Source organism: Ptychodera flava, chromosome 13 (assembly GCF_041260155.1).
Source record: "Ptychodera flava strain L36383 chromosome 13, AS_Pfla_20210202, whole genome shotgun sequence".
In the NCBI taxonomy this organism is placed as follows: domain Eukaryota; kingdom Metazoa; phylum Hemichordata; class Enteropneusta; family Ptychoderidae; genus Ptychodera; species Ptychodera flava.
Window position 1 is genome coordinate 31,069,288 of NC_091940.1, and position 27,708 is coordinate 31,096,995.

A 27,708-nucleotide genomic window follows, 5' to 3' on the forward strand; every position below is an offset into this window, starting at 1 on the left:
GTTTTGGTATGAAGGTCCAGGTAACTCGATATTCGACCAGTAAGTCTTTCACTTCTTGAGAATTCATCAAATCGTGAAGTTCGTCAGCAGCAGAAAGGTAAGTTGATGCATTGTCCGGCAACATCTTAGAAGGCAAAGATCGTCTTGCTGAGAGCGTCGAAATGTCATCATGAAGGAGCGAGTAGTAAGGTCTGGTACCAGCTCAAGATGTACAGCACGCGATACCGCATATGAAAACAGGCATACGTACGATTTCGTCTGTTTATTCATCGTGGATTTGACGAATAAAGGGCTGGTGAAATCAACTTCGGTTACCGCAAATGATGGGACCATGTTGATACGACAGTCCGGTAATGGTGCAGTTAATGGCTTTTGATAGGGTTTACCATACCCGTCGACATGTCACACATTTCCGTATGATAGAGTTCACTGCACGCCGTATTTGTGGTATCCAATAGCGCTGACGGTGATGATTGTTTTGGCACCACTGTGTTTGAGTCGAACGTGATCATGTCGAATGATCAATCATATAACTGAAAGGATGGCCATTAGGCAGTAGGATGGGGAACTTGGTAGAAAATTCAATCGCTGCGTGATGTACTCGTTCCCCGCAGCGAAGAATTCCACCGTCACATCGATGGACAGTTTGAGTGGTTTCGCTAATGGTCCACACTTTCTGTTGTTTCCGCGAAGTGAAGTTATGGTGTCGCCAAATCGGTAGTTCTGACTTTGCTTGATTCACTCAGTTTCGGACTGATTTATCTCATCTGCTGTAACTTGTCAATGCGGTACATTGTCTTTGAGTTTCAATATTGACACAAAACGACACGAACAAGCGCAGTGCGTGACTCACAAAAGCTTGTTCAGAGAACTGTAGTTCGATGAGTCAATAACATGCTGAATTCCGACGGGAATTTCAATTTGAGCTATAACTTCAGGTTGCGCATTGATCAGTGGATTGTCACGTGTACAATTCAGTGTCCGAGATGTCCTGATGAATTGTGTCATAATCCTTGACAGCAGGTAGAGTGGAATGAATGTCCGCAGGTGGAAGACTAGCCAAGTGATAAGCAGAGGTTTCGTCTTGATTGAGTTCCGAAAGTTCTTCAACTTCGTATGTCATGGCATTGGAGCTTGTGTTACTTTGTTCTTTGGACGATGGGGTGTCAAACAGTTTGCAGTTTGGCCAATTGTCTCTGCCCGATAGGCATACCGGTCTATTCTATTAGGCCAAAAAAAGAAAAAGAAATGTTTCTGGTCAGCGCGCGCGTCACTCGAACAACAGCGCGTCACCCTTTTTTTTCTGTTTGTGGCCGGCGGCCGTGGCTGACACCAAACCAAAATGGCTGAAGAGAAAGAGAAAATTCTTTGGGGGGCATGATCAGTGACTGCATGAACAGTATATATGTGACTATATTGATAAAACTATAAAACTGACCCTCCTCCCTCCCTTGAGGGAAAAAAAAAAAAAAATGCGCGTCGCCGCACCATTTTTTAAAGAAAGACCTGACCAGAAACATTTCTCTTTTTTGGCCTTAGAATGTAGAATTACTCAACTCTCGTGCAGTAATTCCGGTCAAAGCTGCATGGCTACATGCTGTAGGGCAGTATTTGTAGGTGTGTTGGAAATTATTTATTTCCTTCACTCTTTTTGCCGTGAAGGCAGGCAGCTTTTTCTTGCTGTTTATCCATCGTAGGACGATCTGTGAATCGGACCAAAGCACGCGCTCTGTGAAGTTGTACTTCGATGATAATGTGTTGTTAACGAACTTACTCAGTCGAGTGGCGACAACAGCAGCCATGAGTTCTAATTTGGGCAAAGTTAAAGTTTTGTTGTTGATTTGGGGCCACACGTGTTTTAGCCATAACAACTGCTGTTTTGTCGTTTTTCTTGAGGTAAACGAGGGCTCCATAGGCTTTCTTGCTTTCTTCGAAGCGTCAGCGAAGACGTGAAGATCGCAGTTGTTATCATTGACGTTATCAGTCTTTCAATCAAAATATCGACGATTGAATGTAGTACTTACTGGTGCTTTGGTTGAGGTCGTCGGCGAATGAGTACCATACTTTTGACGTGATTTCGTTTAGAGGTTCATCCCAGTGTATGTCTGACTTCCAAATGTCCTGCATGAGTAGTTTCGCTTTGACATGTACTGCGATAATAATATCAACGGATCATACAACAACGACGCAGTATGACTGACAACTTCTCTTTTAGTTGTCAGCAGGTCTGGTGACGTATTGTTGATGACTTTGTACGTGAGTGTGTCCTTCTCAGAGTCCTATTGCATACAGAGAGTATCGACGCATGGCGTTGACTTTAATTTATCATCTTTCTCAGCGAGTTCACATACAGCGCCACTGTTTAATGACTAAGAGCGTAAGTTGAAACCACTAGAATCCATCAAGTTGTTGGCTTCTTCGCAATATTGAACGGCTTCAGATTCAGTATGAGCATCCAATGATGACATCATCAACATAAATGTCTCGTTTCAAGTCCGCTGCTGTCTCATTTTCGGGATCAGGTTCCATTTGACTTTAATGACAGCGTTGAGTATGAAAGGGCTGCAGACCGCTCCCAATAATACTGATTTGAATTTATATGTGACGAAATCGCTGTTGATATCATTCGGGTCTGAAAGCCAGACGAACTTTGTGAACTTTCTCTCGTAGGGCTCAAGCCGTACCTGAAGGAACGCCTTCTCGATGTCGCTGGTTAGTGCGATCGGATTTGCTCTGAAACGCACTAGAATTGAAGTTAAATCATTCAGTTATTGCGGTCCCGTCATCAAACAGTCGTTCAAGCTTGGAGAAGCGTTATTGCTTTTGCAGCTGCAATCGTACACTATTCGTATATTGTATTCATTTAGTTTTTATGGAGAAGATTAACCGATTCATCGCAAAGCTGGAAAAAAGTTTTGTGAAGGAGTCAGCTTAGAATGGAAAATGTTGTGTGGAGAATACGAAATTCAGAGGCATACTGACTAATTTGAAGTGACTTTATCAATTTATAAGATGTAAGATGTGTGTCCAGCATTGAGATGCAATGTTGGCGATCAAACGTAAATGCCTTATAACAGTGTATCATCAATTATGTAACATCGCTTGACAAAGTATCACGTTTATTTGTGGTGTTAGAATAATCGACAATCGAAACTGACTTTATTTGCTACATACACATTAAGTGACGTTACTAAGCATTTTATCTATGGGACAGCAAATTATTGAACTTCCTGGGATTGAGATTGCCCTCTTTCACATCACCAAACAAAAGTTATCATCATACTTGAAAATTAGAAATATACCTAGTTTGGAGACCAGGGTATCACTGCCTACATAACATCTAAGGCAGGCCTATGGAATTACCCGATATCGAAGTCATTGGTGGCAGTTGACGAATCTATGAAGATATCCAAACACAGACTCTGACTCAATGCACTTAGCTCAAATGAAGTGTTTCAATGAACCATTACAAGGCAAAAACGTCCACAATTAGTACAGAAGTCGTGTGACGTGCGCGGTCAGAAAGCATTTTCTAGAATACGTATAGCCTACTAACAAACTTACCAGAAACTTTAGGATTTCCGAATTCCGCAAAGTCGCTAACACTGAAATCAAAACAAACTAATTATTTTCTCTCCTCGGTTGCCTCTTTGAAAATAACACGAATTACAGAAATTAGGAGAAATTTCGTCTGACATTTACATTTCCAAATGTCATACTTGTTATTACGCCGTTCATAGAGATTTCGATACCATGTGTATTATTGATCACTCATCACCGCTTTTGTTAGGAAATTCGAGACAAGTTGAAACAGAATTCATCTCCAGTTGTTCCAGAGAACTCATATATTTTGCAAAGTTTACTGTGTTTAATCGCGTTATGGTTTACAATGGCACTTGCGAAATAATTCACACACATATCAGCAAATCATATATTTCACATGGAAAATTTAACAAAAGAGGGGTTGCGGTCTGTACGATTAACATTTATGACGTCAAATATTGACATTTAATTTCCTCCAAAAATCGTTGATTGACATCATTCATTTCAGTGGAAACTGTGGTTGTCTTGATCAGTTTTCCATTCGTTATTGTCCAGCTGAAAAATATAATCGAAGGGTTGATTTCAGTTTGGATTTCAGTTTGGATTCGCAAGAATGTACTGCCGCTTACAGTTGTTTGCTTCATGGCATATACTGGAACCGGACAATACCTGAATTGAAGAGTTGCCAACATGTCAAGTGTGACTATCGTGTAGCAGTATACCAGTCGATCACAAAGAAATAAACTGTTTAAATTGTGACATTGTCTGCAAAAAGAATTGGTCAAAACATCACCACCAGACCCGCACAAACCTCGCTTGCAAACGATGCGGTCTGGCAGTTTGATAGCGGGGTGTGCGTGGATATGTGGTGTTTTTTTACTACGCGTGACCTCTTTCCAGACAATGTTTCAACTTTCAAGGAGTTGAATTATTTGTTATTGACTGAAATTACCGGGAAGACGATAATTACACTGACAGTGTTAGCAACTCTTAAATTTATGCATTATGTTTTTTTATCCAGTTGTGCCAACGGTTCAACGGAAACCACTGTAAGTTGTTGCTTTGTGATGATGATAATAAGAACATCGATTTTATATCATGATACGCGCATCCGCTGCTACCCTCCAAGCAGATATTACTGAAACAAAGGTTCTTCTACTTTCAAGGTGGCATCTGTTTCATCGTGTTGTGTACGGCAAGAAAACATGTTTTGAGGACAATAAGAGCTAAATGAGTATCACCAAAAGGGGTGATGAAACAGGTGATGAAACAAGGTTGACAAATATAGATAATTGACAGTTCTGGAATTGAAATAAAGCCAAGGATGACAAGTTAGCAGAATCTCAATGCTCAATGCAAACACCAGCCATCTTTTAGCAGTCTATAGAATTTTTTACTGTAGAACTGTACAGTCCGACACCGCCCTGAATTTCACAGACCCGAGATCGCTTGGTTATTTTTGGCCTGGGTAAGCCGGCAAAATACAAAATAGGGCGAGGGGAGGTTCATCTGAAATTGGAAAACTGCAAGGGGGCTGGGGTCTTCTTATGTTGAGGGACAAACAAGAGGAATTTGCCGTCCCACCCCGGCATTATAATTGAATGCTTTCTAAGTAAAGAATCTCCGTATACTCTCGATTAAATAAAACGGGACGAAGTCTGTAAAAGATTGATGGTGTGTCTCGAAAGCTATTATTTATCAAGCCTCTCCAGCTCTGGCGACCTCAGAGATACAAAACAACTGTTCAAAGTTGTTTTGAGTCTAGAAACTTTCACATTTACTCTTTGCGAGCTTAAGTCAAGCTCCAACAAGTCTTGACATTTTCGTTATTTCAACGATGACAGAATTACACAATAATTATCCAGTTTTTCGCAAACATTATTCTGCTCCCATTATTCTAGATACACCATAATTATCTAGTTTGGTATTTTATCGCAAACGTAATTCTAGATGTAAATATTTTGGATAATGACTGCCACCATTGTTGGGCTACGGTTAATTCTCCTGCCACCTCTATAAATGTAGACGAATGTTGTACACTTCCCATCAGTCTCTGGTGCCAGATTTCTGATACCAGTATATTCATTCGAACGTCGAAGCAATGCGGTTCTACACGGTGTTTGTGGCGTTGGCGTGTCTTGCTGCTGTCAATGCAGAGGCCAAGCCGGTAAGGGATGAGAAGAGTGGCGAGAAACAGGTAATACACGTATATGCATCACCATAACTCTGCGATTATTGAACGCTGATTTCCACTCACGAGACTTTGCAGCTGAACTAACGATCGGGGGGAGGGGGTATCAGTGAGATATCGATTGTTGGTAATGACTTTCTGTATCAAGCATTATCGAAAAATGACAGATTAAAAGATATTTTTATAATCTTAGGTCTCTTACAAAAATACGTGGCGATGCCTTTTTATTTCATATTTTGAGCCCGCAAGATTCCCCTCCTGACAGAAAACAACGTGTACCATGCAGCCGTAATTTCTGCCACACAGTAAAATGACGACGTGTGTAACTTCAGTCTCCGAAGTTATGCGCTATTAAAATTTAAGCATTGTGCAGAGCACAATCTTTTTTTCACAAATCGGCGATCGAAAAAATAACTGGGGCAGAAAGGAAACACTTAATGTTTCCTGACGTTACTATGCTGCGTTTTATTTAACGTTTTATTGGTTGGTTTCGTGTAACACTGCTTGTACCGAATGCTATGAACTTTGTGACACGCTTTCTTTAATGAATAAACATGCAAATCAGGACGCATCGACGTCTGTCTGCACGCAAACTCGTTCAACTAAGATGAGAAGAGAATGGGTTGGAGATTAATAACCGAATATTATGTATTGCATCTTTGGAACTCAAAATATGATGACTTATTTAACAATATTTTTTCTGTAGCGAAAGCGTTTTGAAATTCCTACCAAGACCACGAAGCCCGAGCAAAAGAAGCAATATAACAGTGACTATTGGAGGACCAAAGGTTTTGCTTTTTTCTTTAATATAAAAAGTTTTATTCATCATCAATTTATCAACAACATGACTACCTTTTCAAACTATCAGCATATTACAATTATACACATATTTAAAGATTCTGTTGTCATCTACAACTTGTATTATCTCACACACAAAATTTCACAAATTCCTCAAGATCCTTATGTCCCTGATCAAATTGATATAAGTTATCTCTCCTTTCAAAAATCTCCATATATTTCCCTTGTTCACAATTCCTTCTTCATACACACACACGGTTGCAACCATTATAGGAAGTTCTAATAGATCTTACTGTTCATAACATAACATACCCACATATTACATGCTTCCACATCAGCTTTATGTGGGTTCTATACTTCATATTTCATATTTCCATCAATTTGTTCCAAACATTATTTACAGTCTTCTTCGACATTGGATAATTCTTATTGTGGCCATGGGTTTTGCACTTTTTTCTATTTACATAAATTTAACTTGTGAGGTATTTTGTCATATAACAAATAATAAAAGTGCGATAATTTTTGATATCAATGCTTTTCATTTTGGTTATCCAAAAAGGATTGCAGTTGTATGAAAATCCTCATCTGTTGGTCCAGATCGTAGGTCAGACAAGTAGTGTAAAAATTTGAGAGTCCGAATATCCCCAAAACCAAGTCTACTCTACAGTGCGTTTCACCTAGGTACCGCAAATCAGCGTATGGGACGGGCACATTTCACGTACCAAACAAAAGAAAAGCTTGGGTATCACGACACATTTGAAAGTCACCGACTCACTGATTAATTATATTAGACCAGCATGGGGCAGCTGTTTTTACAATTTCAGCTAAGAGTTTAAGAGCTGAAACTTTAACCTTAAAAGAAATGAAATACACAGGGCTCGAACACGATGTCGACTTCGAGATCAGACATGAACTCAAATGGCAGTTGTCAACGCAAGAAACGAAGTTTATTTCATTCATTTTAAGGTAAAGTTTCGTATTACTGTTTTATTTCGAAAGCAGACGTTCCTGTCGAGAAAACCTTCAGCTCTTCAACTCTTTGCTGAAATTGTAAAAACAGTCTAGAAAGTGCGGCTGGTGAACGCTGGTTTACTGTAATTAATCAATGAGTTGGTGGCTTTGAAATGTGTCGTGATACCCGAGCTAACCGTTTCTGTTGTACGTAAAATTTGTCCGTCTCATACGCTGAGTTGTGGTACCTAGGTGAAACGCACTGTGAGACAAAAAGTGCCTTAAGACTGGTGTATTTTCAAATGTCAACAGAAGGAAATCCAATCCAGATATGCGGCAGAGAATTCATGCTTATGCCCGATGAAGAAATGGTCATCACATCACCAAATTATCCAAACAACTATGATGCCGGTGAAAATTGCGTTACGATAGTCACAGCTCCAGAGGGCGCTGAGATTAACGTCCAGGTCACAGATTTTGAAGTCGAATGTTGCTGTGACCATCTCACCCTAAACGACGTTGAACAAACATGTGATGATTACTTCAGAGAAAGAACGACCATGTCTTCAAATCAACTGTTGGTGTCCTTTGTGAGCGATTCAAGCGTCCAGGCCAGCGGTTATAGTATCACTGTTTCGGCTGGTAAGATATTTATCTTAATGATGTTGAACAGGAGCACGGATTCACCTCGAAAACTGATCTTTTCCTAGTAATAGATTATCACCAATGTTCATATAAATAACTTGTCTATTGCGTTGTAAAGCAAGGTACAGGTCATTTTTTGACTATCATAATGAACTTTTTGATATTGAACCCTTTGCAATGCATAAGAATGGTCAAAATACTGTTTTCTCCACAGAGATACCAGACACGATTTCATGTACCACATCACAAACACTTGTGATCGGCGAAGAATTGTTCATCAGCTCTCCAAATTATCCTTCCCCTTACAATGCCTACGATGAATGCATCTCGACGGTTGATCTCCCAGAATTGCCAGAGGGCATCGAGGTGTACGTCCAGGTTCTCTATTTGGATATCGAATGCTGTTGTGATCATCTGGAGATAAACGATATTGCCCAGGAATGTAATAATTACTACAACGAAAGGACTGAAGTGACAGGTGATCAGGTTGTGATTCGATTTACATCTGATGGCTCTGTGCAATACAGTGGTTTCAGTTTGAATGTATGGACAGGTAGGATGTCTACTTAAAAGTACTATTTCTGTTTTACATAACATTTTTAGTCAACCATGGCATTTTCAACATTAAGGTACAACGGGTCTCGAGCGTAAGAGAAGGAAATTTGTGCTGAAACTTGGCTGAGGGAAACTGACATCTAATGAAAACCAACGGTCATCGTGCAAATATTTGTGCAAGAGACACAAATTACCCAAAATTTACTGACACTGGTATTTGATATTCAATAAGGCCGTTATTCCTCTGTGGCTTGTATTTGGATCAAATGATAATTAAATTAACATAAAAATGTCTCTCTCAAGTGCAAGAATCGTTGGAGAGTCCGGGCAGATAGAATATATTGTTGATAGTACTGTTTCTAAGTTAAAACCACTTTCGCTCCAATCATCAACTTGAGGACTCAATAATCAAGCAACAATTTATATCACAGGTACTTCAATGTAACGTTTTACATTTTTGATATTTACTAAGAAATAAGAAACAGTGCAAAATATCTCAATCTTTCTGTCAGTCTGTCTGTCTGTCTGTCTGTCTGTCTGTCTCTGTCTCTGTCTCTGTCTCTCTCTCTCTCTCTCTCTCTCTCTCTCTCTCTCTCTCTCTCTCTCTCGCTCGGTCGATGCAGTAGACCTGCTTTAAGTCGAAAAATGTCTTAAGACTGGTGTTATTTCCAATGTCAACAGAAGCAAGTCCAATCCAGATATGCGGGGGAGAATTCACGGTTATGCCCGGTGAAGAAATGGTCATAACATCACCAAATTATCCAAGCAATTATGATGCCGGTGAAAATTGCGTTACGACAGTCACAGCTGCAGAGGGCGCTGAGATTAACGTCCAGGTCACAGATTTTGAAGTCGAATGTTGCTGTGACCATCTCACCCTAAACGACGTTGAACAGACATGTGATGATTACTTCAGAGAAAGAACTGACCTATCTTCAAATCAACTGACGGTGTCCTTCGTAAGCGATTGGGGCTTCCAGTACAGCGGTTATAGTATCACTGTTTCGGCTGGTAAGATATTTATCCTAATGATGTTGAACAGGAGCACGGATTCACCTCGAAAACTGACAGTTTCCTAGACATATATTATCACCAATGTTCATATAAATGACTTGTCTATTGACATGTAAAGCAAGGTATAGTTCATTTTTGACTATCATACATGAACGCTTTGATATAGAGCCCTTTGCAATGCATGAGAATGGTCAAAATACTGTTTTCTCCACAGAGATACCAGACACGATTTCATGTACCACATCACAAACACTTGTGATCGGCGAAGAATTGTTCATCAGCTCTCCAAATTATCCTTCCGCTTACAATACCAACGACGAATGCATCACGACGGTAGATCTCCCAGAATTGCCAGACGGCATCGAGGTGTACGTCCAGGTTCTCTATTTGAACATCGAATGCTGTTGTGATCATCTGGAGATAAATGATATTGCCCAGGAATGTAATAATTACTACAACGAAAGGACTGAAGTGACAGGTGATCAGGTTGTGATTCGATTTACATCGGATGGCTCTGTGCAGTACAACGGTTTCAGTTTGAAAGTATGGACAGGTAGGATGTCTACTTAAAAGTACTATTTCTGTTTTACTTACCATTTTTAGTCAACCATGGCATTTTCAACATTAAGGTAGAACGGGTCTCGAGCGTAAGAGACTGATCATTGTACTGAAACTTGGCTGGAGGAAACTGTCAACTAATGAAAACCAACGGTCATCCTGCATATATTTGTGCAAGAGAAACAAATTACCCAAAATTTACTGACACTGGTATTTGAAATTCAATTTGGCCGTTATTCCTCTGTGGCTTGTATTTGGATCAAATGATAATTAAATTAACATAAAAATGTCTCTCTCCAGTGCAAGAATTCGTTGGAGAGTCCGGGCAGATAGAATATAGAGTTGATAGTACTGTTTCTAAGTTAAAACCACTTTCGCTCTAATCATCAAGTTTAAGACTCAATCATCAACTTTAAGACTCAATAATCAAGCAAAAATTTGTATCACAGGTACTTCAATGCAAACGTTATACATTTCTGATAGTTACTAAGAAATAAGAAACAGTGCAAAATGTCTGTCTGTCTGTCTGTCTGTCTGTCTGTCTGTCTGTCTGTCTCTCTCTCTCTCTCTCCTCTCTCTCTCTCTCTCTCTCTCTCTCCTCTCTCTCTCTCTCTCTCTCTCTCGCTCGCTCGGTCGATGCAGTAGACCTGCTTTAAGTCGAAAAGTGTCCTAAGACTGGTGTATTTTTCCAATGTCAACAGAAAGAAACCCAATCCAGATATGCGGGGGAGAATTCACGCTTATGCCCGGTGAAGAAATGGTCATAACATCACCAAATTATCCAAGCACTTACGATCCCGGTGAAAATTGCGTGACGACAGTCACAGCTCCAGAGGGCGCTGAGATTAACGTCCAGGTCACAGATTTTGAAGTCGAATGTTGCTGTGACCATCTCACCCTAAACGACGTTGAACAAACATGTGATGATTACTTCAGAGAAAGAACGACCATGTCTTCAAATCAACTGTTGGTGTCCTTTGTGAGCGATTCAAGCGTCCAGGCCAGCGGTTATAGTATAACTGTTTCGGCTGGTAAGATATTTATCTTAATGATGTTGAACAGGAGCACGGATTCACCTCGAAAACTGATCTTTTCCTAGTAATAGATTATCACCAATGTTCATATAAATAACTTGTCTATTGCCGTGTAAAGCAAGGTACGGGTCATTTTTTGACTATTATAATGAACTTTATGATATAGAACCCTTGCAATGCATAAGAATGGTCAAAATACTGTTTCCTCCACAGAGATACCAGACACGATTTCATGTACCACATCACAAACACTTGTGATCGGCGAAGAATTGTTCATCAGCTCTCCAAATTATCCTTCCGCTTACAATGCCTACGATGAATGCATCACGACGGTGATCTCCCAGAATTGCCAGAGGGCATCGAGGTGTACGTCCAGGTTCTCTATTTGGATATCGAATGCTGTTGTGATCATCTGGAGATAAACGATATTGCTGAGGAATGTAATAATTACTACAACGAAAGGACTGAAGTGACAGGTGATCAGGTTGTGATTCGATTTACATCGGATGGCTCTGTGCAATACAGTGGTTTCAGTTTGAAAGTATGGACAGGTAGGATGTCTACTTAAAAGTACTCTTTCTGTTTTACATACCATTTTTAGTCAACCATGGCATTTTCAACATTAAGGTACAACGGGTCTCGAGCGTAAGAGAAGGAAATTTGTGCTGAAACTTGGCTGAGGGAAACTGACATCTAATGAAAAACCAACGGTCATCGTGCAAATATTTGTGCAAGAGACACAAATTACCAAAAATTTACTGACACTGGTATTTGATATTCAATAAGGCCGTTATTCCTCTGTGGCTTGTATTTGGATCAAATGATAATTAAATTAACATAAAAATGTCTCTCTCAAGTGTAAGAATTCGTTCGAGGAGTCCGGGCAGATAGAATATATTGTTGATAGTACTGTTTCTAAGTTAAAACCACTTTCGCTCCAATCATCAACTTGAGGACTCAATAATCAAGCAACAATTTATATCACAGGTACTTCAATGTAAACGTTTTACATTTTTGATATTTACTAAGAAATAAGAAACAGTGCAAAATATCTCAATCTTTCTGTCAGTCTGTCTGTCTGTCTGTCTGTCTCTCTCTCTCTCTCTCTCTCTCTCTCTCTCTCTCTCTCTCTCTCTCTCTCTCTCTCTCTCTCTCTCTCTCTCTCTCTCTCGCTCGGTCGATGCAGTAGACCTGCTTTAAGTCGAAAAAGTCTTAAGACTGGTGTATTTTCCAATGTCAACAGAAGCAAGTCCAATCCAGATATGCGGGAGAGAATTCATGCTTATGCCCGGTGAAGAAATGGTCATAACATCACCAAATTATCCAAGCAATTATGATGCCGGTGAAAATTGCGTTACGACAGTCACAGCTCCAGAGGGCGCTGAGATTAACGTCCAGGTCACAGATTTTGAAGTCGAATGTTGCGTGACCATCTCACCCTAAACGACGTTGAACAGACATGTGATGATTACTTCAGAGAAAGAACTGACCTATCTTCAAATCAACTGACGGTGTCCTTCGTAAGCGATTGGGGCTTCCAGTACAGCGGTTATAGTATCACTGTTTCGGCTGGTAAGATATTTATCTTAATGATGTTGAAAGGAGCACGGATTCACCTCGAAAACTGACAGTTTCCTAGACATATATTATCACCAATGTTCATATAAATGACCTCTCTATTGACATGTAAAGCAAGATATAGTTCATGTTTTGACTATCATAATGACCTTTTTGATATAGAACCCTTTGGAATGCATAAGAATGGTCAAAATACTGTTTTCTCCACAGAGATACCAGACACGATTTCATGTACCACATCCACAAACACTTGTGATCGGCGAAGAACATCTGGAGATAAATGATATTGCCCAGGAATGTAATAACTACTACAACGAAAGGACTGAAGTGACAGGTGATCAGGTTGTGATTCGATTTACATCGGATGGCTCTGTGCAGTTCAGTGGTTTCAGTTTGAAAGTATGGACAGGTAGGATGTCTACTTAAAAGTACTGTTTCTGTTTTACATACCATTTTTAGTCAACCATGGCATTTTCAACATTAAGATAGAACGGGTCTCGAGCGTAAGAGTTTAAAATTGTACTGAAACTTGGCTGAGAGAAACTGTCTACTTATGAAAACTGATGGTCATCGTACAAATATTTGTGCAAGAGAAACAATTTACCTAAAATTTACTGACACTGGTATTTGAAATTCAATATGGCCGTTATTCCTCTGTGTCTTGTATTTGGATCAAATGATAATTAAATTAACATAAAAATGTATCTCTCCAGTGGAAGAATTCGTTGGAGAGTCCAGGCAGATAGAATATAGAGTCGATAGTACTTTTTTAGGTTACAAAAACTTCAGCTCTAATCATCAAGTCTAAGACTCAATAATCAAGCAACAATTTGTATCACAGGTACTTCAATGTAAACGTTTTACATTTTTGATCGTTATTAAGAAATGGGGAAACAGTGCAACATATCTCAATCTGTTTGTCTGTCTGTCTGTCTGTTTGTCTGTCTTTCTGTCTGTGTCTCTCTCTATCTATCTGTCTCCCTCTCGCTCTCTCTCCCTCTCCCTCGGTCGATGCAGTAGGCCTGCTTTAAGTCAAAAGTGTCTTAACACTGGTGTATTTTCCAATTTCAACAGAAGGAAATCCAATCCAGATATGCGGGGGAGAATTCACGCTTATGCCCAGTGAAGAAATGGTCATAACGTCACCAAATTATCCAAGCAATTATGATGCCGGTGAAAATTGCGTGACGACAGTCTCAGCTCCAGAGGGCACTGAGATTAACGTCCAGGTCACAGATTTTGAAGTCGAATGTTGCTGTGACCATCTCACCCTAAACGACGTTGAACAAACATGTGATGATTACTTCAGAGAAAGAACGACCATGTCTTCAAATCAACTGTTGGTGTCCTTTGTGAGCGATTCAAGCGTCCAGTACAGCGGTTACAGTATCACTGTTTCGGCTGGTAAGATATTTATCTTAATGATGTAGAACAGGAGCACGGATTCACCTCGAAAACTGATCTTTTCCTAGTAATAGATTATCACCAATGTTCAAATAAATAACTTGTCTATTGACGTGTAAAGCAAGGTACAGGTCATTTTTGACTATCATAATGAACTTTTTGATATAGAACCCTTTGCAATGCATAAGAATGGTCCAAATACTGTTTTCTCCACAGAGATACCAGACACGATTTCATGTACTACATCACAAACACTAGTGATCGGCGAAGAATTGTTCATCAGCTCTCCAAATTATCCTTCCCCTTACAACGCCTACGACGAATGCGTCACGACGGTAGATCTCCCAGAATCGGCAGACGGCATCGACGTGTATGTCCAGGTTCTCTATTTGAACATCGAATGCTGTTGTGATCATCTGGAGATAAATGATATTGCCCAGGAATGTAATAACTACTACAACGAAAGACTGAAGTGACAGGTGATCAGGTTGTGATTCGATTTACATCTGATGGCTCTGTGCAGTTCAGTGGTTTCAGTTTGAAAGTATGGACAGTAGGATGTCTACTTAAAAGTACTGTTTCTGTTTTACATACCATTTTTAGTCAACCATGGCATTTTCAACATTAAGGTAGAACGGGTCTCGAGCGTAAGAGACTGAAAATTGTACTGAAACCTGGCTGAGGGAAACTGTCAACTTATGAAAACTAATGGTCATGTGCAAGAGAAACATTTACCCAAAATTTACTGACACTGGTATTTGAAATTCAATATGGCCGTTATTCCTCTGTGGCTTGTATTTGGATCAAATGATAATTAAATTAACATAAAAATGTCTCTCTCCAGTGCAAGAATTCGTTGGAGAGTCCGGGTAGATAGAATATAGAGGTGATAGTACTGTTTCTAAGTTACAAAAACTTCAGCTCTAATCATCAAGTTTAAGACTCAATAATCAAGCAACAATTTGTATCACAGGTACTTTAATGTAAACGTTATACATTTTTGATCGTTACTAAGAAATTGGGAAACAGTGCAACATATCTCAATCTGTCTGTCTGTCTGTCTGTTTGTCTGTCTTTCTGTGTGTGTCTCTCTCTATCTATCTATCTCTCTCCCTCTCGCTCTCTCTCCCTGTCGCTCGGTCGATGCAGTAGGCCTGCTTTAAGTCAAAAAGTGTCTTAACACTGGTGTATTTTCCAATTTCAACAGAAGGAAACCCAATCCAGATATGCGGGGGAGAATTCACGCTTATGCCCGGTGAAGAAATGGTCATAACATCACCAAATTATCCAAGCAATTATGATGCCGGTGAACGTTGCGTTACGACAGTCACAGCTCCAGAGGGCGCTGAGATTAACGTCCAGGTCACAGATTTTGAAGTCGAATGTTGCTGTGACCATCTCACCCTAAACGACGTTGAACAAACATGTGATGATTACTTCAGAGAAAGAACGACCATGTCTTCAAATCAACTGTTGGTGTCCTTTGTGAGCGATTCAAGCGTCCAGGCCAGCGGTTATAGTATCACTGTTTCGGCTGGTAAGATATTTATCTTAATGATGTTGAACAGGAGCACGGATTCACCTCGAAAACTGATCTTTTCCTAGTAATAGATTATCACCAATGTTCAAATAAATAACTTGTCTATTGCCGTGTAAAGCAAGGTACAGGTCATTTTTTGACTATCATAATGAACTTTTTGATATAGAACCCTTTGCAATGCATAAGAATGGTCAAAATACTGTTTTCTCCACAGAGATACCAGACACGATTTCATGTACCACATCACAAACACTTGTGATCGGCGAAGAATTGTTCATCAGCTCTCCAAATTATCCTTCCCCTTACAACGCCTACGACGAATGCGTCACGACGGTAGATCTCCCAGAATTGCCAGAGGGCATCGAGGTGTACGTCCAGGTTCTCTATTTGAACATCGAATGCTGTTGTGATCATCTGGAGATAAATGATATTGCCCAGGAATGTAATAACTACTACAACGAAAGGACTGAAGTGACAGGTGATCAGGTTGTGATTCGATTTACATCGGATGGCTCTGTGCAGTACAGTGGTTTCAGTTTGAAAGTATGGACAGGTAGGATGTCTACTTAAAAGTACTGTTTCTGTTTTACATACCATTTTTAGTCAACCATGGCATTTTCAATATTAAGGTAGAACGGGTCTCGAGCGTAAGAGACTGAAAATTGTACTGAAACCTGGCTGAGGGAAACTGTCAACTTATGAAAACCAACGGTCATCGTGCAAATATTTGTGCAAGAGAAACAATTTACCCAAAATTTACTGACACTGGTATTTGAAATTCAATATGGCCGTTATTCCTCTGTGGCTTGTATTTGGATCAAATGATAATTAAATTAACATAAAAATGTCTCTCTCCAGTACAAGAATTCGTTGGACAGTCCGGGCAGATAGAATATAGAGTTGATAGTACTGTTTCTAAGTTACAAAAACTTCAGCTCTAATCATCAAGTTTAAGACTCAATAATCAAGCAACAATTTGTATCACAGGTACTTTAATGTAAACGTTATACATTTTTGATCGTTACTAAGAAATTGGGAAACAGTGCAACATATCTCAATCTGTCTGTCTGTCTGTCTGTCTGTTTGTCTGTCTGTCTGTGTGTGTCTCTCTCTATCTATCTCTCTCCCTCTCGCTCTCTCTCCCTGTCGCTCGGTCGTTGCAGTAGGCCTGCTTTAAGTCAAAAAGTGTCTTAACACTGGTGTATTTTCCAATTTCAACAGAAGGAAATCCAATTCAGATATGCGGGGGAGAATTCACGCTTATGCCCGGTGAAGAAATGGTCATAACATCACCAAATTATCCAAGCAATTATGATGCCGGTGAAAATTGCGTTACGACAGTCACAGCTCCAGAGGGCGCTGAGATTAACGTCCAGGTCACAGATTTTGAAGTCGAATGTTGCTGTGACCATCTCACCCTAAACGACGTTGAACAAACATGTGATGATTACTTCAGAGAAAGAACGACCATGTCTTCAAATCAACTGTTGGTGTCCTTTGTAAGCGATTCAAGCGTCCAGGCCAGCGGTTATAGTATCACTGTTTCGGCTGGTAAGATATTTATCTTAATGATGTTGAACAGGAGCACGGATTCACCTCGAAAACTGATCTTTTCCTAGTAATAGATTATCACCAATGTTCAAATAAATAACTTGTCTATTGCCGTGTAAAGCAAGGTACAGGTCATTTTTGACTATCATAATGAACTTTTTGATATAGAACCCTTTGCAATGCATAAGAATGGTCAAAATACTGTTTTCTCCACAGAGATACCAGACACGATTTCATGTACCACATCACAAACACTTGTGATCGGCGAAGAATTGTTCATCAGCTCTCCAAATTATCCTTCCCCTTACAACGCCTACGACGAATGCGTCACGACGGTAGATCTCCCAGAATTGCCAGAGGGCATCGAGGTGTACGTCCAGGTTCTCTATTTGAACATCGAATGCTGTTGTGATCATCTGGAGATAAATGATATTGCCCAGGAATGTAATAACTACTACAACGAAAGGACTGAAGTGACAGGTGATCAGGTTGTGATTCGATTTACATCGGATGGCTCTGTGCAGTACAGTGGTTTCAGTTTGAAAGTATGGACAGGTAGGATGTCTACTTAAAAGTACTGTTTCTGTTTTACATACCATTTTTAGTCAACCATGGCATTTTCAATATTAAGGTAGAACGGGTCTCGAGCGTAAGAGACTGAAAATTGTACTGAAACCTGGCTGAGGGAAACTGTCAACTTATGAAAACCAACGGTCATCGTGCAAATATTTGTGCAAGAGAAACAATTTACCCAAAATTTACTGACACTGGTATTTGAAATTCAATATGGCCGTTATTCCTCTGTGGCTTGTATTTGGATCAAATGATAATTAAATTAACATAAAAATGTCTCTCTCCAGTACAAGAATTCGTTGGACAGTCCGGGCAGATAGAATATAGAGTTGATAGTACTGTTTCTAAGTTACAAAAACTTCAGCTCTAATCATCAAGTTTAAGACTCAATAATCAAGCAACAATTTGTATCACAGGTACTTTAATGTAAACGTTATACATTTTTGATCGTTACTAAGAAATTGGGAAACAGTGCAACATATCTCAATCTGTCTGTCTGTCTGTCTGTCTGTTTGTCTGTCTGTCTGTGTGTGTCTCTCTCTATCTATCTCTCTCCCTCTCGCTCTCTCTCCCTGTCGCTCGGTCGTTGCAGTAGGCCTGCTTTAAGTCAAAAAGTGTCTTAACACTGGTGTATTTTCCAATTTCAACATAAGGAAACCCAATCCAGATATGCGGGGGAGAATTCACGCTTATGCCCGGTGAAGAAATGGTTATAACGTCACCAAATTATCCAAGCAATTATGATGCCGGTGAAAATTGCGTTACGACAGTCACAGCTCCAGAGGGCGCTGAGATTAACGTCCAGGTCACAGATTTTGAAGTCGAATGTTGCTGTGACCATCTCACCCTAAACGACGTTGAACAAACATGTGATGATTACTTCAGAGAAAGAACGACCATGTCTTCAAATCAACTGTTGGTGTCCTTTGTGAGCGATTCAAGCGTCCAGGCCAGCGGTTATAGTATCACTGTTTCGGCTGGTAAGATATTTATCTTAATGATGTTGAACAGGAGCACGGATTCACCTCGAAAACTGATCTTTTCCTAGTAATAGATTATCACCAATGTTCAAATAAATAACTTGTCTATTGCCGTGTAAAGCAAGGTACGGGTCATTTCTTGACTATCATAATGAACTTTTTGATATAGAACCTTTGCAATGCATAAGAATGGTCAAAATACTGTTTTCTCCACAGAGATACCAGACACGATTTCATGTACCACATCACAAACACTTGTGATCGGCGAAGAATTGTTCATCAGCTCTCCAAATTATCCTTCCCCTTACAACGCCTACGACGAATGCGTCACGACGGTAGATCTCCCAGAATTGCCAGAGGGCATCGAGGTGTACGTCCAGGTTCTCTATTTGAACATCGAATGCTGTTGTGATCATCTGGAGATAAATGATATTGCCCAGGAATGTAATAATTACTACAACGAAAGGACTGAAGTGACAGGTGATCAGGTTGTGATTCGATTTACATCGGATGGCTCTGTGCAATACAGTGGTTTCAGTTTGAAAGTATGGACAGGTAGGATGTCTACTTAACAGTACTCTCTCTGTTTTACATACCATTTTTAGTCAACCATGGCATTTTCAACATTAAGGTAGAACGGGTCTCGAGCGTAAGAGACTGAAAATTGTGCTGAAACTTGGCTGAGGGAAACTGTCAATATTTGTGCAAGAGAAACAAATTACCCAAAATTTACTGACACTGGTATTTGAAACTCAATATGGCCGTTATTTCTCTGTGGCATGTATGGGGATCAAATGGTGATTATATTAACATAACAATGGCTCTCTCCAGTGTAACGGTATTCGTTGGAAAGTCTCGGCAGACAGCATATAAAATTGATCGCACTTTTTCTTATGTTAAAACCACTTTAGCTCTTATCATCAACAATGAGACTCAATTATCAAGCAACAATATGTATAACAGGTACTTCAATGTAAACGTTATACAGTTTTTGCATTTACAATGAAATAGGGAAAGAATATAACAAATCTCAATCTCTGCCTCCGTCTGTTTGTCTGTCTGTCTGTTTGTCTGTCTGTCTGTCCGTCTCTCTGTCTCTGACTCTGTCTCTCTCTTACTCTGTGTCTGTGTCTGTGTCTGTCTCTTTCTGTAAATGGAGATACTATGCGTAATCTGCACGAGTGAGCATACGTTCAGTATTAGACCTTTGAAGGTTATTTAAAATTTTTGAATTTTGTTGATAGATTTTGATTATCTCTTATGTCATTCATTTTAAAGGGAAAGAAACAATCATATAAAGCTTCCATATTTATTTCAATGCTATGGATGCATTGTATAACTGGTGTCCAGACGATCAACAATAACATATTTATGGGCTACAGTAACTTTAAGTACCATACGCAATGAAAGCTGAGGAAATTTTCAACCAGTCTCTTTCAAAATTAAGAATATACATCGTTGACCACCATGTAAATTTGGTACTAAAGAAACAATTCGTTTCACTTTCGCAAATGATACTTGAAATTTGAAATTGCTGCCATTAAATTTTACTCCAAGCGCCTCAAAACAAGTGCCGTACAAATGGTAGGTCAAAAGTAGTGTAAAAATTTGAGAGTCCAAATATCCCCCAAACCCAGTCTACTTTAAGTCAAAAAGTGTCGTAAGACTGTTGTATTTTGCAATGTCAACAGGAGGAAACCCAATCCAGATATGTGGGGGAAAATTTATGCTTATGCCAGGTGAAAAATGGTCATAACATCACAAAATTAGCCAAGCAACTCTGATGCCGGTGAAAATTGCGTTCACTGCATAAGATAGGTCTTGATACTATTTCTCCACAGAGATACCAGACGCAAATTCATGTACCAATTCTCAAACCCTTGAGATCGGCGAAGAATTGTTCGTCAGCTCTCCAAATTATCCTTCCGCTTACAACGCCTACGACGAATGCGTCACGACGGTAGATCTCCCAGAATTGCCAGAGGGCATCGTGGTGTACGTCCAGGTTCTCTATTTGAACATAGAATGCTGTTGTGATCATCTGGAGATAAATGATATTGCCCAGGAATGTAATAATTACTACAACGAAAGGACTGAAGTGACAGGTGATCAGGTTGTGATTCGATTTACATCGGATGGCTCTGTGCAGTACAGCGGTTTCAGTTTGAAAGTAGGGACAGGTAAGATGTGTACTTAACAGTATTTTTTCTGATTTTTATACAATTGTAAGTCCACAGTGCCATTTTCAACAGTAAGGGAGAACGGGTCTCGAGAGCGAGAGACTGAAAATTGCGCTCAAAATTTACTGACGGAAACTGACAACTAATGAAAACCAACGGTCATAGTGCAAATATTTGTGCAGGAGAAACAAACTACCCAACAGTTATTGACACTAGTATTTGAAACTCAATAGTGCCGTCATTCCTCTGTGGCCTTATGGGGATCAAATGGTGATTAGATTAACATAAGAATGGCTCTCTCCAGTGCAAGAATTCGTTGGAAAGTCTCGGCAGACAGCATATAAAGTCGATTGCACTCTTTCTAATTTTAAAACCACTTTAGCTCTTATCATCAACTTTAAGACTCGATAATCAAGCATCAATATCTATCACAGGGACTTCAATGTAAACGTTATACATTTTTGGCAGTTACTATGAAATTGGGAAACCGTTAAACAAATCTCATTCTCTCCCTTTATCTGTAGATCTGTCTGTCTGTCTGTCTGTCTGTCTGTCTCTCCCACTCGCTTGTTTGCTCGCTCGCTTAATGCAGTACGTGGTATGCGCAATCGGCACCTGTTAGCTTACGTTCGATATTAAACCTTTTAAGGTTGTTTGATATTCATGATGAGCCACTTGTGGTTATTATTTTTATCCGTAGATGAAACATTTGATATAACAACTCTGCCCAGTCCCTATGAACCAACTGTTGATCCTTCGCTCGTGGAAGCGTTGGGCAGATATGGCCTCGCAGGTGAGTTTTAATACCACACATTATACATCCTAACAATGTAGCGGATTGAATCGGTGAACAGCTGGATAGCCTTTCCGTCCTGGACGAGAAACGCATTTTGCATGGAGGGAATATTTGAATCAAAAACCATGTCCCCCTCCGGTAGCAGTAGTCACACTTTAATTCAAAATATCAATTTATTCTGCAGAATCAACACACTGAACGTATAGTTTTAGGGTACATTTTGCCCTAATTTCTACACTTTCATGCTCGTTCCATGCGTTGGATGGCGGTATAAATTCATTTATCGCAAGATTTTGATACGGCTTCTTTGCTTTCTGTGATATAATTGCATCTTTGAATGATTGTGGCACCGTTAAAATAGGACTGCCACTTGTTATAGCGGCTTGTCTTTTTTCTCCACCAAAGTCTGCCCAGATCAAGACATAATTGGTATTGGGTGTGCCGGGTCATTGACCAATTGTATAAGTGCTGAAAACCTGTGCGATGGTCACAGAGATTGTACATGGCACTACCCTCTATTCTTTGACGATGAAGATGAAGAACTCTGTGAAGAACCAACAAGTAAGTCATGCATAATGACAGGATGACATGTCGTCTTGGTATTATTATTATTATTATTATTATTATTATTATTATTATTTTATTATTATTATTAATATTAGACTTTATTAAATCGATAGACTGTTGAGCCAAAAGCACTTCTCACACAGTGTCGAGATGCAAGAAAAATACAATATGTACATAAAAAATATAAAAAGAACAGGGAAAAAAACATGAAGACAGCAAATAACAGACGACAAAACATGAAAAAGGCCAAAAATGGCTTTAGCATTAGATTTTGCCCAAAATATGAGATATACATTTCACTTTAAAAGAATGAAGAGTAGAGCAAAATTTGACATCTGCTGGTAAAGTGTACAATATTTTGACACCGTTGTACGTAAAACTTCTCTTAAAAATCTGTGTTCTGTGTCTTAGAATGTATAATTCATTTCTGTTTGCAGGTCTTGTACTACGACTTTGGACATTCTCGACACTTTTAAAGACACTCAAATATTCAGGAGCTAAATTATTTTGGACTTTGTACATCAAGACTGATCCATTAAAAACGATCCTTTGTCTTAATTGTAACCAATTTAAAACGTCGAATAAATTACGACTAGGAGTGCTAAAATCAGAGTCTAAAAGTACTCTGGCTATACAGCTTTCAATGGAACAATGACCCTAAATGTCAAAACAGTAGTCAAAATGGGATAATTTAAAACAATTGTAAAATGTCATATTAGGTCTCTGAGTTAAAAAAGGACGAATTCGTTTAAGATGCAGCAATTTAAAGGCTAACATACTACATACTGAATTTACTTACTTTTCCCAATTTAGGGTGTCATCAATGGTTACACCCGAAATATTTTATGAGTGACACAATGAAGCTGATCATTACCACACATAACATTGATGTGATTTTTCGTTCTGACTTTTTTCTGTGTTGTCCCAATGACTATAACCTTAGTTTTCTGTGAATTAACACACTATTTTGATCACACCAGCGTGTGATCAGATTCATGTCTCTGCTCAGCTTGATTTCAATTTCGTTGATGTTGGGACGGATCACCCGAGCTGCTGTGACATCAGCAAACATATATACATATCAAAATTTTTAGAAGCCAGGGGGAAGTCATTTATAAAATGTAGAAATAACAGGGGCTCTAAAAAGATCCCTTTGGTACACCAGTACGGACATGAAGAAAATCACTCAGGGTTCCGTTAAAAGAAACCCAACTGAGTTCTGATTGCTAGGTATGAAGTGAAAAAGCCCATTGTCTGCTCTGAACAACCATAAAGTCTGAGTTTCTGAAGTAAAATATCATGATAAACTAGGTCAAAAGCCTTTCTAAAATCAACGAGTATAACGCCTATCAGATTTCCGCTTTCGATTGCCTGATACCATGAGTTTTTAATGTTATTTCAAAGCTGTTTGACAAGAGTGAAACGTACAAAAACCGGATTGTCTGACAATAAATTGTGAAATGAAAGAAAATTATTAAAATGACTATGTACATGTCTTTCTTACAATTTTGATAGAACAGGAAGGAGAAAATAGGTCTGTAGTTTGAGATGTTATCTTTGATACCCTTTTTGAACAGAGGAGTTACTTTAGCGGACTTCCATTGGCCTGGAAAAGTACTTGTTGTGATAACGCCGTGAGACTCGGTGTGATTTGACCTGCGCCAATTTTCAAAAATCTTAAAATAATGCCGGTGGATTTGTTGCAATTCAAATTCATAAAATATTATCAAATGTCTGAATCATTTAGCCAATGGTATATTGAATTTTGCATCATCTGGAAGTTTTTTTGGTTATAAAATTTGTCGAGTTTGTTGAGAAGGTCATCGTTGTTGTTTGCTTGTTTTATGCATTCTGAATTCTGTGATTTTGAACTTAAAGTTTCATTAGCTGTAAATTATAACATTTTTTTTGCTATATGGCCAAAGTTCTTTTTCCTTCCTACTCCCAATACATTGTCAAAGAATCCTTGAACACAGCCATCATGTGTATGACGCAGATTGGAAATATTTGTCAAAGATAACATTATGATTGCACACGTTATGTTTGCAAGGTTAATAGTCTGCATGTCGACATAATTGCGGGAGAAACAAGGAGAATATGTACTTCCTTTCCAGATCAATACGTACAAAAACGTCAAAATTTCCAACATTGTTCATGTAAAGAAGTTGTTGCAAAGATATGCATACTTCACAAAAGTGTGTCAAATCATTATATAATTCGTATTTAATATTACAGATGGAATTTCATGCAGACGATCTGTGCTTCCCGCCAAATCGGGAGAGGAAGTCCTCGTTAAAGTCTTGAAGTATTTGGATAACCATGCCCAAGGCAACTTTGATGAAGAGGAACCTTAGTCCAAAAGTGTTAGGATAATTATCCAACTTCTCTATTCTGATTATCATCGATATTGTACTGAGTTAGTAAGCAGAGCAATAAAGTAGAGTAATAAAGTGACAAAACGAGTGTCAGTTTTTTGTATGTTCATAGTTAAAATGTTGGCTGAATGTGCAGCTTAACATAATTTAAGGAGATCGTGCATGAGTGTAATGTTTGTATGACATTATTCGCTACGTTGATTATGCTGAATATCATGTACTTTCGGTCATGGGGATTCCAAGACCAAAGCATGGGCTCATTAACATTTACGGTGATGACTAGTAACAGTCTAATTACCTAATGAAGCTATTGATTTACTTCTGTTTCTTTTATATTACTGATTGAAACCAATATCACCAGTCCCTTAGCTTGTTATATTAATAATGTCAAGTGCATTTGAACACATTTTGATGCACCGTCCGTCAAATACCAAGAAGTATGTAATGGTCGGCAACTGTTGTAATGGACACACACACGCATACAACACCATGCAGCCTGGTACGTCAAAATTAGTGATGCAAACTACAATACAACAGTAAAGGTGTCCTTCTGTAATATTGTATGCAATACTTGGCAATTCATCAACAAATCACTGGGTTAAAGGTCCTTGGATGTGCGTCTATACAATCATAACCAACAAGGAAAATACAATCTAAGTCTTGAGGTGTCGATGGGTTGTCTATATGTTTTAGACATACAAAGGTAAGAAAAGGCATTGCATGAGCACTGTTTACCCTGTGATTCTATGCTGAAGATGTTACTGTCTCTGTAGATGCTACCTTGCATAACACTCTGTATTCTGTATCTTTCCCTCTTTGAAGTCTAACTGTTGAAAGTGACATACATATACTAATTCTCATTTCTGTTTTGGACAATGTAGCATCAGTTATGAGGTTACCTAAAGTACTTGATTACAAATTTTCTAGGTAATCTGATCATCAGTTATTGTGCTTTTCGCCAAGCTCATTTTGCTACTCATTAGCATTTACCATTACACATTTTTACAATTTCGTTTAAACCAATACCCATTTACAATTGAGGATACATTTACACAGGAAGTAAAAGGGTAAAATGTGCAGCGGTTTGCAAGTTTTTGCAATTGGACCAGGGAATTCAAGAATGCGATATTTGACATTTTCATACCAAAAACAGTAAGAATTGTTCCAACAACACAATATTGCAGGTTTTGTCACAATTAGAAAAAACTTGATATATATTATCCCTGTGAATCGTCATATCACATTTCAAATGAGCCATTTCAGAGAAGATTATCGCATAAAAACATGGCCAAAAATGCAAACTTGAAAATTTCACCGCAATTTGAATAAAATCTACTTAGTTTACCCCTAGGAACATGCATACCAAGTTTCAAGGAATCAGGCAAGCGTTTTAGAGAAGAGTGTTTGACCAATAAAAAAGAAAAAATGTCCAATAATACAAATTTCACCACAATTTGAACTAAGTTTACCCTGATGAACATGCATACCAAAGTTCAAAGGAATCTGACGGGCAGTTATAAAGAAGAAGATTTTTGACCAAGAACGGAATAAAAATTTACACAAAAGTACTAATGTGAACATTTAACCACAATGAGCAAATCTTACTACAGCCGCCTAAAGGAACCTGCTTACAAAGTTTCAATAAAATTCGGTCTGTGGTTACAGAAGTTTTGCAATTTACATGATTTTGCCCTTTTACTTCATCCGCATATTTTTTACCTTAAAATGCTTATTTTCATTGTGTCATGTTGATTATGATCAAATAAAAAAGAATGTGCTTTCATTTGTAACTGACCTAGCCAATAATTTCAGTATTGACCACTCAAATTGTTTTTGTCTCATATTTCCTCTAGAGAGCATTTTTCTGAAGTCAAAAGTTTTGTTAAAAATAAAACAAAAATATTGTAGGTAAAAATAATTGTATTATATTATGCTACCATGCGCCATTCTGATTGGACGAGAGCTCACTCAATGGATGCTAAATACTGTTTTAGCACTGATAGCCCTTGCGACTGCGACGAAAGTTGACATCAGATTCATCGAGCAGTCAGCGTCAAACACTCGCTGATTTTGGCAGCACAACTCCCTACAACTAGATCACATGTTGCTCTCATTCCACCTCTGGATTATTTCAAAAGTATGCGTTTCCGGTACAGTTAACGTCCAAATTATCCATCAATAATAGCACCTGTGACCTCACTCTACCATCTAGGAATGTTGTGGCGGTCGACGCGTATGGATTAGAGTGAGAACAAATCTATTTTTGAGTATGCCCAAAAAGCCATGATTATTGTTCTCATGTAAATTTACGGGAAAAATGTATTTTACTTTGAACTCCTGACCCATTTTTCTGCGTTTGTCAACCAAATACGGCATTGTCCAAGGTGTGAAGCGGTTGCGTAAATCCCTCCATGTACGCCACGCTTCAAGAAGCTGCTTTCAGCAGAGTGCTGAACATGCACCCATAGGTAGTTCCGGTTTTTCGCCAATTTTTAAGCAAAAGTATGTAAGGCAAAGTTCGTGTTGTTGTTGTCGTATAGTGCTGAGCGGAATTGGCGTGCTGTCGAAAACGGTTAAGGTTTGAACTTCGGGGAGGTGGGTTTTACCATTACAAAAATTCATCTCACATTTTTATGAATATATAATAATGTGTGTTCGAATTTGAAAGTCTTTTATCGAGACTATCAGATTTTACTCAATGGTTTACGATCAGTAATATCGTCTTCTACATGTTCGTCATGGGAGGAGATGTGTTTATTAAACTGCTGACGTGTTATACTTTAATTTGCGTAAAGCAGTATTTCTGCCCTGATGGCACACAAATAAGCATGTTTGCTACGCGACAGGCAGCACGTTGCCATCTCGTCTTACTTTT

General features: G+C 38.9%; 2 protein-coding genes across 2 annotated transcripts; both read left to right on the top strand.

The window, feature by feature from the left end:
• The first annotated feature begins 5,470 nt into the window (after nt 1-5,470).
• Nucleotides 5,471-13,128, top strand: LOC139148145 (cubilin-like). Its single transcript, XM_070719455.1, has 10 exons — nt 5,471-5,740; nt 6,441-6,522; nt 7,796-8,125; nt 8,343-8,681; nt 9,365-9,694; nt 9,912-10,250; nt 10,957-11,286; nt 11,503-11,840; nt 12,533-12,861; nt 13,078-13,128. Exons 1-8 carry the CDS (start codon nt 5,645-5,647, stop codon nt 11,709-11,711), a joined length of 2,055 nt encoding a protein of 684 aa, XP_070575556.1. The 5' UTR covers nt 5,471-5,644; the 3' UTR covers nt 11,712-11,840; nt 12,533-12,861; nt 13,078-13,128.
• Nucleotides 13,051-24,906, top strand: LOC139148562 (cubilin-like). The gene is made up of 11 exons (XM_070720047.1): nt 13,051-13,276; nt 15,479-15,808; nt 16,026-16,364; nt 17,033-17,362; nt 17,579-17,917; nt 18,586-18,915; nt 19,132-19,470; nt 20,757-21,095; nt 21,796-21,888; nt 22,297-22,452; nt 24,694-24,906. Exons 1-11 carry the CDS (start codon nt 13,051-13,053, stop codon nt 24,810-24,812), a joined length of 2,940 nt encoding a protein of 979 aa, XP_070576148.1. The 3' UTR covers nt 24,813-24,906.
• Nucleotides 24,907-27,708: the final 2,802 nt, after the last annotated feature.